Source organism: Oryctolagus cuniculus, chromosome 7 (genome assembly GCF_964237555.1).
Source record: "Oryctolagus cuniculus chromosome 7, mOryCun1.1, whole genome shotgun sequence".
NCBI lineage: Eukaryota > Metazoa > Chordata > Mammalia > Lagomorpha > Leporidae > Oryctolagus > Oryctolagus cuniculus.
Window position 1 is genome coordinate 137,810,782 of NC_091438.1, and position 15,917 is coordinate 137,826,698.

The following is a 15,917-nucleotide window of genomic DNA, read 5'->3' on the forward strand; positions in this document are numbered from 1 at the left end:
GCTCCGGGCAAGGTATCCGAGCTGGCCTTTCGTCCCTGGCCTGAGAGATGGGAGGGGCCAAGGTGCCTGCCTATTCCAAGGGCACCCAAGAAGCACGTGGTCACACAAGGCAGCTCCCTTCCCTCCTCCTGCCCCAGGCCCAGCCCTGGCCAGCTGGGGAATGACAACCTGCTGCCTCTGAGAGCCGCTGCTGTGGAACCTCCCACCCTGGTCACCCTCCACGCGGAAGGGCAGCGTGGCCAACTCTAGGCTCAGCCCCCGTCACGCCTCCTGTGCTCTCCAAGTGCCCTGCACCATTCCCCTCCACAGGGCCTTGCAAGGCAGTGTCCTCTGCTCAAAGCCCATGTCGTCTCCCTGCTGCCCCAGCCAGCTCCCACTGACCCCCACCACAATCCAGTTCAGCTCTTCATTTTGCTCCTGCAGCTTTGGTCACTGAGCCAGGCTCAGTCCCTACACCCTCAGCATGGTCCCCTCGTCTGTTCTCACTGAGCTTTGGGTGCACGGGGTGGGGATTTGCTCCTTCTGCCGCCCCGGTCAGGAGGACAGTGACACAAACCAAGGGCCCCAGGATGAGGTGGGTGCATGGGTGCACCTGGGTCGGATGGTGAAAGGTGTGGCTGGAAGATGTGCTTGCGGAGTAAGGCGCCTGGCAGGGGCCAGCATGGCAGGGGCACCAACCGGGTTTGGGTCAGGACGGGAAGGACACTGCTTTGGCCGCCAGTTACTGGGCAGGTTGATGACCACAGCACCAGGTGGGCCAAGAGGACAGAGCCTGAGGCCCTACAGGAGGACTCGGGGCCATTGGGGAAGGCAGAATGCACGACTTTTGAGCGTGTACAGTGCTGGCTGGGGCAGCAGAGACCAAAGACAGACTACGCAGGAGCAAGAAGAGAAGGAATCTGGGGCGAAACAAGCCAGCCCCAGCCCCAGCCCCTGCCCCAAGGCACGTCTTCACAGCGCAACACACACCTCACTGCTGATCAAGTCCGGTTTATTTTCCAAGCATAAACAGCGGAACTAGGAAGGAGTGATGGGAACAAGGTCTCAGTCCTGTCGACAGGCCCAGATCCAGCACAGGCTCTGTCTGGCTGTGTGGTCAGGGCCGACCCAGCAGCTTTTGCCTGGAAGCAAAGGGCGTGCGGACAGCCCAGGCACAGGCAGATTCCGGTGGGGGTGGGGCAAACGTTGGCTCTGGGTCCCTCTGGACCAGGTGAAAATGAACAAAGGGCCCACGTGGCACCCTTGGCCAAAGGCAGGCCGGGCCAGCTCTGTCTGTGCCTGTGACAAAGCCACATTCTGCAGAGGAAGCCACCGTGCCCTCCGGTCACCAGGATGGCCCGAGCGTTCCAGAATGACCGGCCAGCCAGCTCTGGGTTTCCGAGCTCCGTCCTCTCCGCTGAGCCTTGGCCGAGGGGACATCCAAGGCAACCACCCGGCTCAGGATCCCTCTGCTGGGTGACAGAAGCCTCAGCACCAACCCCCTACACATACTGCTTCTTGGAAGCCGAGCTGCTAGGGCGACTGGGGGATTTCCGGCCACTCTGGGGGGGTGGGTCCAGGAACAGGGGGGGCCTGGAGGAAGCCAGCCTCTCCTCGGTGGTCAGGTTAGCCCAGTTCTGCTCACTGGACGAGAGCCCGTTGTAGGTCGGGCACGGTGGGGATGAGGGCCCCTCGCCCATGGGGAGGTAGAAGAAGACCTGGTCGGCGTAAGGGTCTGAGGCGGTGCCCTGGGCTGGGGGGGCGCCCTGGCCCTGCCGTGCCCGCAGCCCCCGACTGAGGCAGCGGCACAGCAGGTACACCAGCTCCAGCAGGTTGAGCACCAGGGAGATGAGTCCGACCACCAGCATGAAGATGATGAAGATGGTCTTCTCTGTGGGGCGAGACACGAAGCAGTCCACGCGGTGGGGGCAGGGTGCACGCTGGCACACGAACACGGGCGCCATGGTCCAGCCATAGAGGCGCCACTGGCCATACAGGAAGCCCGCCTCCAGCACGCTCTTGCACAGCACGCTGGCCACGTAGGTGCCCATCAGCGCCCCACGGATGCGCAGGCGGCCGTCCTCCGCCACTGAGATCTTGGCCATCTGACGCTCCACGGCTGCCAGCGCCCGCTCCACCTGCGGGTCCTTGGCTGGCAGGGCCCGCAGCTCCCCCTCTTTCTGGCGCAGTCGCTCCTCGCGTCGAGACAGGTAAATGACGTGGCCCAGGTAGACGAGGGTGGGCGTGCTGACAAAGAGGAACTGCAGCACCCAGTAGCGGATGTGGGAGATGGGGAAGGCCAGGTCGTAGCAGACATTGGTGCAGCCCGGTTGCGCCGTGTTGCACTCGAAGTCTGACTGCTCGTCGCCCCACACCGACTCCCCGGCCAGGCCCAGGATGAGGATGCGGAAGATGAATAGCACCGTCAGCCAGATCTTGCCCACCACCGTCGAGTGCTCCTGGACCTGGTCCAACAGCTTCTCCAGGAAGCCCCAGTCACCCATGGCTCCCGGGCCACCGTCTGTGGGGACACAGGGAGTGTCAGCCTGCCACCCTTGCCCACCTGTCTCAGCCACGAGCCCACAAGGAAACCCAGGCTCAGGGAGCAGCAGGACAGGCCTGGGCTCCCACCCAGCGGGCCATCAGGACCCAAAGCACAGCTTCGGACAACGGCTGCCAAGTCCTCTGCAGGCCCTCATTCTGAGTCCCTAGGTGGTAGGTGCGGCCAGAGGCCCTATCTAACGACACATGTGTCCCCTCTCGTCCCCAGCCAGAGCCCCAGGATGACCAGAGTCCCAGATCTGAAGTGGGTTGAGGATGCTTCACTTCGGGGAAACAGAGAATTTGAGAATCTTATCCAAGGCCACCCAGCTGGCCTATGTCTCTTCTCCCTTCTGCCAGACGCTGCCTCCCCCAGGCGCAGGGCAGGGGCAGGGGGAGGTGGGGGCGCGCAGGTGTTGTGCATGGCTCTTAGGCTCAAGCCTCAGGTCTTTCTCTCCCTATCACCTCTCCCCCAGCTGGCCTCAATCTCACCTTTGCATTCCCAGTGGAAGGCACAGCATCACGCATCAGCTCCACCTGCCAGCAACATGGTTCACCTGCAACCCTCATCCTCGTCCTCCACCCCCAGGCCTACCCCACCTCCAACTCCAGACTCCAAGGATTGTCACTGCAGGGCTAAGACAAAGGTCACAGAGTTCCCAGGCCATCTTGGGGGCCAGGCGCCTCTTTCCCTAAGCAAGCTGTTTCTCTGGCCAGGCTCTGGAGGCAGACCTGGGTTCAAATCCTAGCACCCCGCGCGTGCTCTCTCTCTTAACTGGGCCCTGGGGTAAAGTCACCACTAGTGGACACCTCCGTCTCCTCTCCCGGGAAATGGAAGCAGCCATCCTCCTACCTTCTAGGGCTGGGGTCCGGGTTTTGTGAAAACAGGGAGGACCCGCTCTGGACACAGAGCCTGGGCGGTTCCCCTCCGGGCTTCTCGGCCCGTGGGCACCAGGGCAGAAACTCTCTGCGTGCCACCCGACCTCCCGCGGGCAGGCTGCACCACCCTGTCCCCCGTCCGCCACTCACCGCTTGCCTGCCGGGCCGGCCCAGGTGCAGGTGGGGACGACGGCGGAGCGGCGCCCGCGGGAGCCCTGCGGGACCGCGCCACGGGCGCCTTAAATAGCACGGAGGCGGGGGTGTGGGGCAGGAAACGCGGGGGAGGGCGGTGGGGCGCTGGGGAGAGACGGGGCGGGGCCTGGCCCGGGAGGTGCGGCGCCCCGCACCCACCCCTCCCGGAGGTGGCCCCCGGAGTCGGGGTCCCCGCCCCGCGCCTCCGCTGAGGTCTCCGAGTCCCGAGTCCCGTATTCCCGACGGCGGCGCAGTCCCCTCGCTCGGTTTCCTTGGCTGGACGGGAAGCGCTGGCCCGACAGCGTGAGAAGGGGATGCGCGCGTGCTGGGGCTACTCCTTTGCCAGTTGTGCGCGGGACTTTCCTCCTTAGCGCTTGGGGTTGGGGACCACGATGGGAAACCGGGGTGCACTCCCCTTGCTAGAGCCGCAGCGGCGAATTCGGGACTGTCCCGGTTCCTGGCAGGGCACACAACCAGAGGCCACTGAGCACCTCCCTGGAGGGTCACGGCTGGGGGCTTCCTGATCTTCATCTTGAATTCCAGCCCTCTCCACCTCTAAATGGGGCAAGAGGGTGGGGCGGGCCGTGGGAACGCAGCGTGCAGCTGGGGGTGCGCGGGCCAAACCCGGCCTCTAGCAATCCCTCCGCTAACCAGGCAGGTGCAGACTGAGATCATGGTTGGCGGGAGGGTGTGATTCACACGTGGGTAGTTCTCCCCAGGGTTCCAGGAGAGTCGCAGGGGCTCAGGGGCTTGGATGGGGATATTGGTGCAGGAGGCTGTTGGCCAGGTGCCCGGGGAAGGGCCAGAGGGCTGGGGGCTGTGAGGCCTTGGGAAGGTGGCGGGGAGCCCAGAGGTTGCGGCTTTGCTCTTGACTTCTGTGCCCTGGGCCTGTTTCTTCCTCTGTGGAGGGCGCAGGAGTTGCTGGGAGATGCAAGCCCATGGTGTGGCACAGGTGTGGGGAGATGGCACCAGTGAAATCTGGAAGCATTGTGGCAAAATGCAACAAAGGATCTGTGAGTTGGTCTGGGAGAGAGCTGAGGAGCCCTCGATGGGGGCCGGGGAAGCCAGTGGCAGGTGGACGTCGGGGCCAGGGGTTGGTGGCAGAGCCCAGCTGCTGGGTGTGTAGAGCAGCAGGTAGGGTGGGCTTGGACCCAGAGCTCCAGGGCTGGCTGCTCCTGGGGGCCTTCCCTCCCAGGCCTCTCCCTCTGGGCCAGGCCAAATGGAGTGTTCTGGATCTGCAGAGCTGACAACTTCGTGCCTGCTCAATTCTGACCTCCGAGGTCGTGAGAACAAAGGCCCCTGGAGGCTGGCTTCCGCCACGCCCCGCCCCGCCCCGCCCCCATAGCAGCCTCTGCGCCTGACTCCTCTCCTGGGGCTGGGGCTGGGGCTGGCTCTCCACAGGGCTCTCTGCTTCCATCTCCTGGGTGGGAGCAGATGGCAGGCGGGGGCTGGGGGGTGGGTGACGTCAAGACTGCACTGACCACGTCCTCAGCGGCTGTGGAGGCCAGCGTTTGAATAGCCCAGCACTTTCCCCAGAGGAAGAAGGAGCTGGGATCCACTGGGAGGACCCTCCCCACAACCAGGCCAGTCCACCCGGAACCCTGCATGTCCCCGACCTGTCCAGGAGGCGGCCATCTCAGGGGCTTCCCACCTGAGCTCCTGGCCTCTAGACCACCCCTCCACCCAGCCTCCACTCTTCCCAGAAATCTGACCGTGACTCTGCTTAAAGCCCTTCCATGGCTTCCAATGGCCGTCAGGGCAAGACCTGAGCTCTCCAAGCCCCAGGCCACTGAGAGCGGCCATCTGCAATGGTGTGTGGCAGTGAGAGCAGCCACATGCGGTGGTGCACGGCTCCGTGCGCTCTGCCAGTATCCGTTCTGTTCCTGCTGAGCCCCCAAGCCCCTCAGGACTTGATCAGATGGATACCGGCTAGCCTTATTAATCATTGTGATATTAATAATTTTGGGCGTCCTTGCCATCTAGTCCAGTGAGAATTCTGAATATCAGCTCAAAATAAACCAGGCTACGTGGTAAGTTTTTAACGTTTTATTTAGTGAAAGAGATGCACAGGGGAGAAAGAAGAGAAGTGTAGCAGCTGAGTCTGTACCAGGCAGAGAGCAGACCAGGAGCCGTGCGGAGCGAGGTGCGTGATTATGAGCAGCCGTAGGTAGCTCAGCACGGGCAGGAAAGCAAAGGCAGACAGCGAGCCTTGGACGCTCCACGCCTTTTATCTGCTTTCCAAAGGGGAGTGGTTACTTATAGGTCAGATCAGGTAGGGGCATGAGGTGACACAGAGGGCATGGGGAAGGCATGGTCTTCCAGCCCACAAATCTAATCAATTTAATCCTATCTGCCTTCCTATAACAAGAAGTCACCTTCTCCCAGAAGTCCCCTCCTGACCTCTAATGCTGCATCTGTGCCCTTGGCACTCAGGTACTGCCCCGTGGTGTGGGGTGTGTGTGTGTGTGTGTGTGTGTGTGTGAATTCCTGATTGTGTTAAGAAATAGAGGAACCATAAAGTTGTATTTCTTTCACTTAAAGATTTGTTTTATTTCACTTGAAAGGCAGAGTTAGAGAAGAAGAAGAGAGAAAAATCTTCTGTCTGTTAGTTCATTCCCCAGATGGCTGCAATGGCTGGGTTTGGCCAGGCCGAAGCCAGGAGCCAGGAGCTTCATCCAGGTCTCCACATGGGAGCAGGGGCCCAAGCACTTGGACTATCTTCTGCTGTTTTCCCAGGCACATTAGTGGTGCTGGATTGGAAGTGGAGCAACCAGGATTCAAACCGGCACCCACATGGGATGCTGGCATTGCAGGCAGTGGCTTAACTTGTTATACCATGATGCCAACCCCAAAACTGACTGTCTTAACCACTTTAGATGCTCAGCTCGATACTGCTGAGTATGTTCCCTGTGTCAGATGGCGGGTCTCAAAACAGAAACGGTCCCCACCCTCCCCCAATGGCCTGGGAGTCCCTGGAGGGCAGGCAGCTGGGGCTCACCTACATGGACAGCACCCAGCAGGGCTCCAGGCCTGTGTATTCATCAACATAGTTTACGGAGCACCTGGTGGGTGCTGTGGCACCGTCCCAGACACTGGAGATCATCCAGGGGTCAAGGTCAGCATCACGAAGATCCCGGTCCTCGGGGAAGACAGGTGATGAAGCAACACAGAGAACAGGTTAGGTGGTGAGCAAAGCTATGGGGACAGTAAAGTTGGGATTGAGAGCACAGGGAGTTTCAGGTTTGAGTACAAGAGAAATTCTGGCTGAGCAGGTGGCAACTTGATGTAGCCCTGAAGGAGGAGAGGGAGGGAGTCCCAGGGCTCCAAGCAGCTGGAGTGCAAAGGCCCTGAGGCAGGATGTCCCTGGGGCTTCCTGCTGGAGGAGCAGCATGGAGCTCAGCCCCTGGTAGGCAGCGGACTGTGACATCCCCTGCGCTATGGGACTGGCTGTGGCTGTGCGGGGTCTGGTCAGCCGGGAGCCCCCTGCTGGCCCAGGCAGTCCTGGGCTGCCTGCGTGGATGGTCTGTGCGTCAGACCTCCTGCCATAGACCTGCTTTCTCCCCTCTTCCATTGTCGGGTGTGGCCCCCAGCACCCCCTCCACATTCTCCCCTCCTCTCCAGACCCTACATCCCACAGTCGGGGCAGGGAGCAGAGACAGATGGCAGAGTGTCTCGTCAGTCCCGGCTGCTATACCAGAACGCCATAGACCGGGTGACTTAAGGTTGATTTCTCATAGTCTGGAGGCTGGAAGTCTAAGATTAAGGGGCCCAAGGGGTCAGGTTCTTGGCAAAGACCCTTCTTGCCTGGTTTACCAGATGGCTATCTTCATTGACACACTCCCACATGGGTGGCAGGGACCTAAGTCCTGGTGTCATCATCTGTCTCCCAGGGTGTGCATTAGCAGGAGTCTGGGTCAGGAGCCAGAGTTGGGAATAGCACGTGAGATACAGATGTTTTAACTGCTGGCCTAGAAGCTTGCTCCCTCTTCTCTCTGCTGATAAGAGCACTAATCTGCTTGGGCCAGCATTGTGATACATTGGCTTAAGCCTCCGTTTGCAACTCCGACATCCCATATTGGAGCGCCCGATCAAGTCCCGCTGCTCCTCTTCCCATCCAGCTCTCTGCTGATGCACCTGGGAAGGCAGTAGAAGATGGCCTGAGTGCTTGTGATGTAGGCAGGCAGATAGGATAAAATTGATTAGGTTTGTGAGCTGGAAGGCCGCGCCTTCACCATGCCCCTGTGTGATCTCATGCCCCTACCTGACCCCACCTGTATGCCTACCTGCCAGTTAGGCTACATAACCACTCCCCTTTGGAAATGGATAAAAGGCCTGGACCACAGTGGGCCCCGTCCTTGCTACCCGTGACTTTGGGTGAGGCCTCTTGGCTGCCACGCTCTCTGCCTTGCTGTGCTGCTCATGCTAAGTTACTTGTGGCTGCTGGTGACTGAACGCTTGCTCCACGTGGCTCCTGGCCTGCTCTCCGCTTGGTGTGGACCAACTTAGCTTCTAGACTTCTCTTTCCCCTAAATAAAGCCCTTACTCTCCTGTGCATTTCTCTCACTGAATAAAATCCTAAGAACTTACCATTATTTAAGCACCCACAAGGCTTATTACTATTGAAAAATTATTGATAAGCAGGATGATATCACTTGGATCCCTGCCATCCACATGAGAGACCCAGAAGAAGCTCCTGGCTCCTGGCTTTGGTCTAACCCAGTCCTGGCTGTTGCAGGCACTGGGGGAGTGAACCAGCAGATGGAACATCTCACTCTACCTTTCAAATAAGTTAATCTTGAAAAGGAGGGGGAGAGCTCCACCCTATGACCTAATCATTCCCGAAGGCCCCATTTCCTGATACCACAATAGAGGGGACACAGACACGCAGGGGGCTTAGACCAGGGCAAATGAATAGAGCAGCCTCCCACTGCCTGGGTGCAGGTGGGGGTGGCGGTGGGGGTGGCTCTCTGCAGAGGCTGCCTAGGAAACCGCCTCCTGGCACAGAAGGAAGCCTGGAAGGCATCCACAGCCAGCGGGGAAGAGGCCAGGAGGCAAGGGCTGCCTTGTGGTAACAGTGAGGCACTGGGGAGCACTAGCCCAACCCACATCGCAGATTGGGGCACTGCACTGCTCTGAACAGTGGCTCTCGGGCCAAAGGCGGGATCTACAGGCCTGGGTTGTCCCCTCCTCTGTGGTCCTGGCCTGCAGCCTGGAAGAACGGGGACAGGACAGGAAGCCCAGGCGGTGCTGAGCAGTCAGTCTCCGCTGGGACAGCCAGTGGTGTTTTCTGGTTGCCATGACTTCCAAGGTGCCCTTGGCCAAGCAGCCAGAACCATCTAGAAGATATTGGAATGTCTGGCAGCAAGTAGGTGGAGATCACCCCTCCCCAAGACCTTTGTAGCCGTCCAGCCCAGAGCAGGCTGACCTCTGTCCTGGCTTGACATTAGGCAGACACTTGGTGGCTCCCTTGAACTTTGACTTCAGGAGGGGGTGAACAAGAGCAGAGAGGGTGGCCGGCGCCGCGGCTCACTAGGATAATCCTCCGCATTGCGGTGCCGGCACACCGGGTTCTAGTCCCGGTAGGGTGCCGGATTCTGTCCCGGTTGCCCCTCTTCCAGGCCAGCTCTCTGCTGTGGCCCGGGAAGGCAGGGGAGGATGGCCCAAGTGCTTGGGCCCTGCACCCCATGGGAGACCAGGAGAAGCACCTGGCTCCTGCCTTCGGATCAGCGCGGTGCGCCGGCCGCAGCGCATCAGCCGTGGCGGCCATTGGAGGGTGAACCAACGGCAAAGGAAGACCTTTCTCTCTGTCTCTCTCTCTCACTGTCCACTCTGCCTGTCAAAAAAAAAAAAAAAAGCAGAGAGGTGAAGTGGGTGGTCGTTTGGTTGCTGTGGCTGCAAGTATCCCCAGCTCCTGCCCACTGTTAGCTGGGTACTAGCCCCAGGGCATCGCAGTGCCTCTAGTATCTTGCAATAGTCTCTCTAGGAAACTCTTACCGGTTTTCTGCAGGGACCCTGATCAACACAGTTCCCCATTGCATTGATGACAAGACTGAGGTCCTGAAAGCTCACCCCCAGTGTGGCATGAGGAAGCTGTGCTTCTTGCAGTGGTCCAGCTCCATGACTCAGTCCTGGGACCCCCACACCCGCCTCACCCACCCCGCAACGCCCCCTGTGAACCTCAGCCAGCTTTGTCCACACAACAACTTGGCTCTCGTTTCACTGGCTCCTGGCCTTGGCTTTCACTAATGGCCCTCTGGGTTTTTATGGCCTTGTACCCCCTTTCACTTCCGATACCAGTCTGGCCTTGGATGCTGATGTCCCCTAAATTTCAGGGTGTGGGGGAGGTTGGTTAATGCAGGGGAGTAATGCAAGGCAGGGGCCTGTGGGCTGTGGCCACCCTGCCCTCCCCACCACACACACACACACACACACCCTGCAGTGAGCCTCTGGCCAGGGGCCCAGGGTGGAGAAAATGCTCTGGATTTTTATGGGCTAATGAAATGCTGGGTGAGGCTGTCTGCATGCTTTAGAGCAGCTACATGGCCTTTGGTGAGTGTGCAGAGAGTGTGAATAACAGAGATTGTGTGTACCAAGGGTGAGGCTGCAGGCTGAGACAGCAGGAACCAGGTGCCTGAGGAGGAGGCTGTGTGGTTTGTCCATAACCAATGACCGTGATTGCTGTGTAAGCTGGGACAGAGTGGAATCAGAAGGCTGGAGAACAGCGGCCTCTCGTGGCCAGTACTAGAATCCCAACGTGTAGGCCAGAGGGCTCCAGCCCAAGCTCCAGCCTCCCTTCACACCCCTAGGTTTGGAGCTGTTTAGCCTTTTTTTTTTATTTATTTGTTTGACAGGTAGAGTTATAGACAGTGAGAGAGAGACAGAAAAGTCTTCCTTCTGTTGGTTCACCCCTCAAATGGCTGCCACGGCTGGTGCTGCGCTGATCTGAAGCCAGGAGCCAGGTGCTTCTCCTGGTCTCCCGTGGGGTGCAGGGCCCAAGCACTTGGGCCATCCTCCACTGCACTCCCGGGCCACAGCAGAGAGCTGGCCTGGAAGAGGAGCAACCGGGACAGAACCGGCACCCCAAACAGGACTAAAACCCGGGGTGCTGGCACCACAGGCGGAGGATTAGCCAAGTGAGCCGCGGCGCCAGCCCCTGTTTAGCCTTCTGAGCGCTCCCTTCCCTGCCCCCAGGGTGCCAGGGGTGGGAGTGTGGGAGAATTGAGGACAGAGCCAGCCTTAGAAAACACAGTCTTTATTGATTTCAAGGAAACTTCCTCCCCGCGCAGGTCCCCATCTGCAGCAAGCGCCTCCACCTGAATTCCCCAGAGCAGGGCAGCGCCCAGCTGAGCACGTTTTGGGGGGGAAGAGGAGAGCACGGTGGCCTGGCTGTGGGGCTTCCACCAGCGGCCACTCGGGTGGAGCAGAGCTGCTGCGGGGAGAAGACCTCCCTCCCACCCTGGGAACCGGGGAGGGGCTCCGGTCCGGCGTGGAAGATTCCCTTTGTCGGTACCCAGATCAGGGCGAGCTTCTGTGTGACCCGGGGCCTCTGCTTGGAGCACAGCTCACTTCTCTCCCGTGCTGCCTCCCCAGGGAAGCCTGGCTTGGGCGCCGCTCCCTGGTGAGTTCCCAAGCATCCCCGGGCTTGCGTGTAAGGCTTGTAGCATACAGTTAGTTTGCTTGTGTGGCTCTGCACCTGGCGAGCTACCTGGACCCGGGTGCACTGGCAGTGGAGACACCCAGCACCTGGAGGGCCCGGCACCCTGCAGCGCCACCCCCACCCCCACCCCCTGCCGGCTGTGCCCAGCCAGTGGTTAGATGGCACTCAGCTTGGGGGCCGAAGCCCGCAGCTTAGCATCTTTGGCTTCAGGCTCCAGGTCCCCGGCCTCCAAGAGCTTATGGTGGCAGTGGCAGATGGAGGCCCGGCTGGTGGAGGCCGGGGGGCTGCGCCCCTTGGAGGGCCGGTTCCTCTGCAGGACTTTCAGGAGCCGATGGAAAATGAGGTAGCAGATCTCGCAGATGGTGAGCACGATGCAGACGGCCGAGGCGCCCACCATGAAGTAGGTGAAGACCTTCTTCTCGGTGGGCCGGGCGATGTAGCAGTCCACCACGTTGGGGCAGGGGGCCACATTAGCGCACTGCACCAGGCGTGGCATGCCAAAGCCGTGCCACAGCGTGTGCAGCACGTACAGGAAGAGGAACTCGATGATAAGCTTGAAGACGAGGCTGAGCAGGTAGGTCCACCACAGGCCTCCGTGCTTCTTGCCAGTGTCGCTGTACAGCTTGGCGCACTGGTCGCCATGCTTTTGACGGTGGCGCCGCTCGCGCTCCTCGCGGTAGGCCACGTGCAGGATGACGAGCAGCGAGGGGCACGTGACGAAGATGAGCTGCAGGGCCCAGAGGCGGATGTTGGAGATGGGGAAGAAGTTGTCGTAGCAGACGTTGGTGCAGCCCGGCTGCTTGGTGTTGCAGTCAAAGTCCTTCTGCTCGTCCCCCCACACGCGCTCCGCGGCCACCACGTACACCAGCACCCGGAAGACGAACACCACCGACAGCCAGATGCGCCCGAAAGCTGTGGAGTACTTGTTCACGCCGCTCAGCAGGGCCTGCAGGGTCTTCCAGTCCATGGTGCCTGGTGGGGGTTCCGGGGGCCGTGCCCACCTGTGGAGACAATGCACAGGTGAGCATTTACCACGTGCCAGGTGCCATGCTGAGCGTTTAAGAGAACTGTATATGTATTTTGGGGCCAGCGCTGTGGTACTGAAGGTTAAGCCTCCACTTGCAGTACCCGGCATCCCATATGGGCACCAGTTTAAGTCCTGGCTGCTCCACTTCCAATCCAGCTCTCTGCTATGGCCTGGGAAAGCAGCAGAAGATGGCCCAAGTGCTTGGGCCTCTGCTCCCACATGAGAGACCCAGGAAATCTCCTGGCTTTGGCTTGGCCCAGTCGCGGCCATTTGGAGAGTGAACCAGCGGATGGAAGATCTCGCTCTCTCTTCTATCTCTGCCTTTCAAATAAATAAATCTTTAAAAGAAAATTAATTATGCATTTCTGTTCATTTGAAAGAGAGAGAGAGAGCTCTATCCACAGAGAGGCACACACAGATCTATCTAGGGTCTATTCCCCAAATGCCTACACTGCTGCTAGGCTGAACCCAGGAGCCGGGAACCCAGCCACGGTCTCCCATGTCGGGGGCAGAGACCCCAGCACTTGAGTCACTACTGCTGCCTCCCAGAGCCTGCATTAGCAGGAAGCTGGAATCGGAAGCAGGGCTGGGACGCAAAGCCATGAGATGTCAGCATCCCAAGCTCCAAATGCCCATCCTATTTGAGCTCTGAGTTCTTGACGTAAATGGACTCATTCAGTCGTCGTCACCATGACGCCAAGGGGTCTGGATATCATTCTTCCAAGCTCCAGACAGGAAACAAGCACGGTGTGGTTAAGTAACCTGCCCAGAGTCAGAGCAAGTGCACTGGGAAGGAAAGGAATGTGTGCTTGCCGATAAAATGTCACCGGGGCGGTGCTGTGGTGTAGCAGGTAAAGCCGGCACCTGCAACACCAGCATCCCATATGGGCGCCAGTTCAAGTCCCAGCTGCTCCACTTCCGATCCAGCTCTCTGCTGTGGCCTGGGGAAGCAGCAGAGGATGGCCTGAGTCCTTGGGCCCCTGCACCCACATGGGAAGACCCGGAGGAAGCTCCTGGTTCCTGGATTCGGATCAGCACAGCTCCAGCCGTTGCGGCCATTTGGGGAGTGAACCAGTGGATGGAAGACCTCACTCTCTGTCTCTCCCTTTCTGTCTGTAACTCTACCTCTCAAATAAATAAGTCAATGTTTTAGAAAAAAAAAAAAAAGTCACCATGTACAAGCATTTGCTCTAAGCTAGACAAGAGCTGGCCACTTCCTGTGCAGGATCTCCCTTAATCCTCTGCAGGCGGACCCCACCTGCATCCGGTCCCTCTGCTTCTGTCCCCTTTGTTCTGCTCAGAGCACTCAGTCCTTCAAGTGAAACATTTGCTGTGATTGTGTCCAGATAGCAGATGCTGACGGCGAAAGGACACACTGACAGCCACGCCGGGAGGATGCGATAACCCCCAGTCAAGGTGGTCACTCAGAGGGCAGGGCGACTGAAAACGGGAGTCAGGTTCATGGCCAATGTGCGCGGCCACCTCCCTGCCCTCCGCTGCTGCACAGCCGCAAGAACCCAGGTTCTGGACTCTGTGACCTTGTTGATGGACACCCCCATCCTGGGAAGTCCCGGGGCTTAGAGGGGAAATGTGTTTTCTCGGGTCTCATAGCCAGCTGGTGGTGAAGACGGAGGGGGCCGATTCAGGTAAGGGGTGCAGGGGGATGCCTAGGATCCGGCTCTTGTGGGGGGATACCAGCCCCAGGGGCTATCTATAGACATGCCTTCCTCCCCAGCCTCCCCCACCCCGGCCATACAGCTTGGCAAAACACTATCTGCCCTCAACTGCACACCTTCCTCCGTGATCCTGGACTGACTTAGTGGTGTGGCCCGGTGGTCCTGCCTGGATTGGACAGAGGCATGCGTGTGAGAGCACGCCCCTCCCCATGTGCACGGGGGTGGGGTGGGGTGTGGGGGGGTAGGGGTGGGCCTCCCGGGGCGTGTGATGCTGCTGCCAGCACACTGGCCTTCCAGCTTTTCCACTCACCCGTAGGGTCTGCTAAGTCAGGACCATGTCACTGGCTTCTCCCTGTGCCCAGAGGGAAAGCCCTCTCACTTTGTTCTCACCTCCTCTCCTGATCTCTTGCCTGCCTCTCTTGGCTCTGGCCGCACCGGAGCCTTGGCATCGATTCTGTCTGCCTCGAGTGTTCCTCCTGCAGACCACCACGCGGCTGGAACCTTCTCACCACGGAGGCTTCTGCTCCAGCGTGGGCTCCCCGCGGCCTGCCCCAACTACCCTGCTTCTGAACCTGCGCCTGCCTCTGGTTACCTGGCTCCAGTCCCCTTGATTTTTTCCATAGCACACAACCGCCATTTACAGTATTCTTACGGCTCATCTATCTGTCTCTCCCACTGGAACGCCAGTTCTGTCTTGCTCACTGCTTCCTGTCGAGTGCCGGGGGCTTGCGCATGGTACGGGCTTCATCCGTGTATTGCGTGGGTAAACAGAGGGATGCGGGGTCCCCAGAGAGGCAGGGTGGAGGGAGTGGGGTGAGGGGTGGGCAGGTGCCCCTGGACGCGGCCTGGACAGGGAGGCTTAGGGGAAAGACAGGGGATAACAATCCCTTCTCAGACTCCCTGGCCTCCCTCAGGCCTCTCCTTTGGGAATCCCAGACTGGGACAGGAGGGGGCGCTGGGGAAGACCTCAGCCCTGCACACTCGCCCCCCCCCCCCCCCCCAGCTCTGGCAGTCCTTAGGGGAGGGGAGGGCAATATGCACTGAACTCTGACTCGCACTTGGATCCAAATCTCGGCTCTGCCACTTACAAGCTGGGTGGCTTCCAAGAATTCCCTTAGCTGTGGCTCCTGTTTCCTTATCTCTAAAGGAAAAGACAACTTTCTTGGCGGTTGGAAGAATCATTAAGTCCCTTCCCACCCCAGCCCCACCTGGGGAGAGTTCAAGGCAACCCAAGCGGAGGTTGGAGCGCGCTCTGCCCGCGCTGGGAGAAGGCTCCTGCCAGCCGCTTCCTCCAAAGCCCAGCCCTGGGCCCCCACTTTCCACCGCCATGCGTTGTCTGCCCAAAACCGCCGGTGGACACACCCCAGGGACGACTCATCGCCAAGGAATTTCCTAACCGGGCCAGGGCTGGTGGGGCCGGTTCTGGTCCCCCTGCCACCCCCTTCCCCCCAGTGCCAGCTCCCTGCACAGCTGCTCCTTCCCAGTCCCTGGACCCTGCGCACCCAGCTTTTGCCTCTAACTGCGAAAAGGCCTCCCAAAGTTAGAGCTCTCTCCCCTCCCCAGTCTCCCTCCGTTCCAGACGGTGTGGGAGCCCAAGGGCCCTGGAGAAGGGTGCCGGTCCCGGAACCTTCTAGGAACCCCTACCCTACCAGGAATGGGGGCAGCAACAAGTCAGAGGAGAGCTGGGGAGCTGGGGATCTGACCTCATCTGCCCTCACCCCAGTCCCAGCCCGGCTGCACGCGGTCGCCTGGAGCGCGCCGTGCCCCGGGGGTCCCGTCTCCGCCCCGCACTTACCGGCAGCGGCGCGGCCACCGCGGGGCCCGGACCCCGCGTCCCCGAGGCCGGCAGCAGAGACCAAGGCGGCGGGAGCGGGCTCTGCTGTCTCGTTGAGGCGCCGCGGGAGGCAGAACCCGGGGGCGGTGGGGCGGAGGGAGGGTCGGAGGAGGAGCCGGAGCACGGGGGGCG

General features: G+C 60.1%; 2 protein-coding genes across 3 annotated transcripts; both read right to left on the bottom strand.

Moving 5' to 3' along the window:
• Positions 1-974: 974 nt before the first annotated feature.
• On the bottom strand, positions 975-3,674 carry GJA4 (gap junction protein alpha 4). Of its 2 annotated transcripts, none has more exons than XM_002720698.5 (2): positions 3,550-3,674; positions 975-2,500 (listed from the first exon to the last, which is right to left on the bottom strand). In XM_002720698.5, the coding sequence occupies exon 2, from the start codon at positions 2,481-2,483 to the stop codon at positions 1,482-1,484; it is 1,002 nt and encodes a 333-aa protein (XP_002720744.1). In that variant the 5' UTR covers positions 2,484-2,500; positions 3,550-3,674; the 3' UTR covers positions 975-1,481. The 2 variants fall into 2 exon arrangements, with proteins under 2 accessions (XP_002720744.1, XP_051688129.1); XM_051832169.2 differs by having other exon boundaries at positions 3,374-3,615.
• Positions 3,675-10,827: 7,153 nt separating this feature from the next.
• GJB3 (gap junction protein beta 3) lies at positions 10,828-15,878 on the bottom strand. The gene is made up of 2 exons (XM_002720661.5): positions 15,747-15,878; positions 10,828-12,249 (listed from the first exon to the last, which is right to left on the bottom strand). Exon 2 carries the CDS (start codon positions 12,213-12,215, stop codon positions 11,403-11,405), a length of 813 nt encoding a protein of 270 aa, XP_002720707.2. The 5' UTR covers positions 12,216-12,249; positions 15,747-15,878; the 3' UTR covers positions 10,828-11,402.
• Positions 15,879-15,917: the final 39 nt, after the last annotated feature.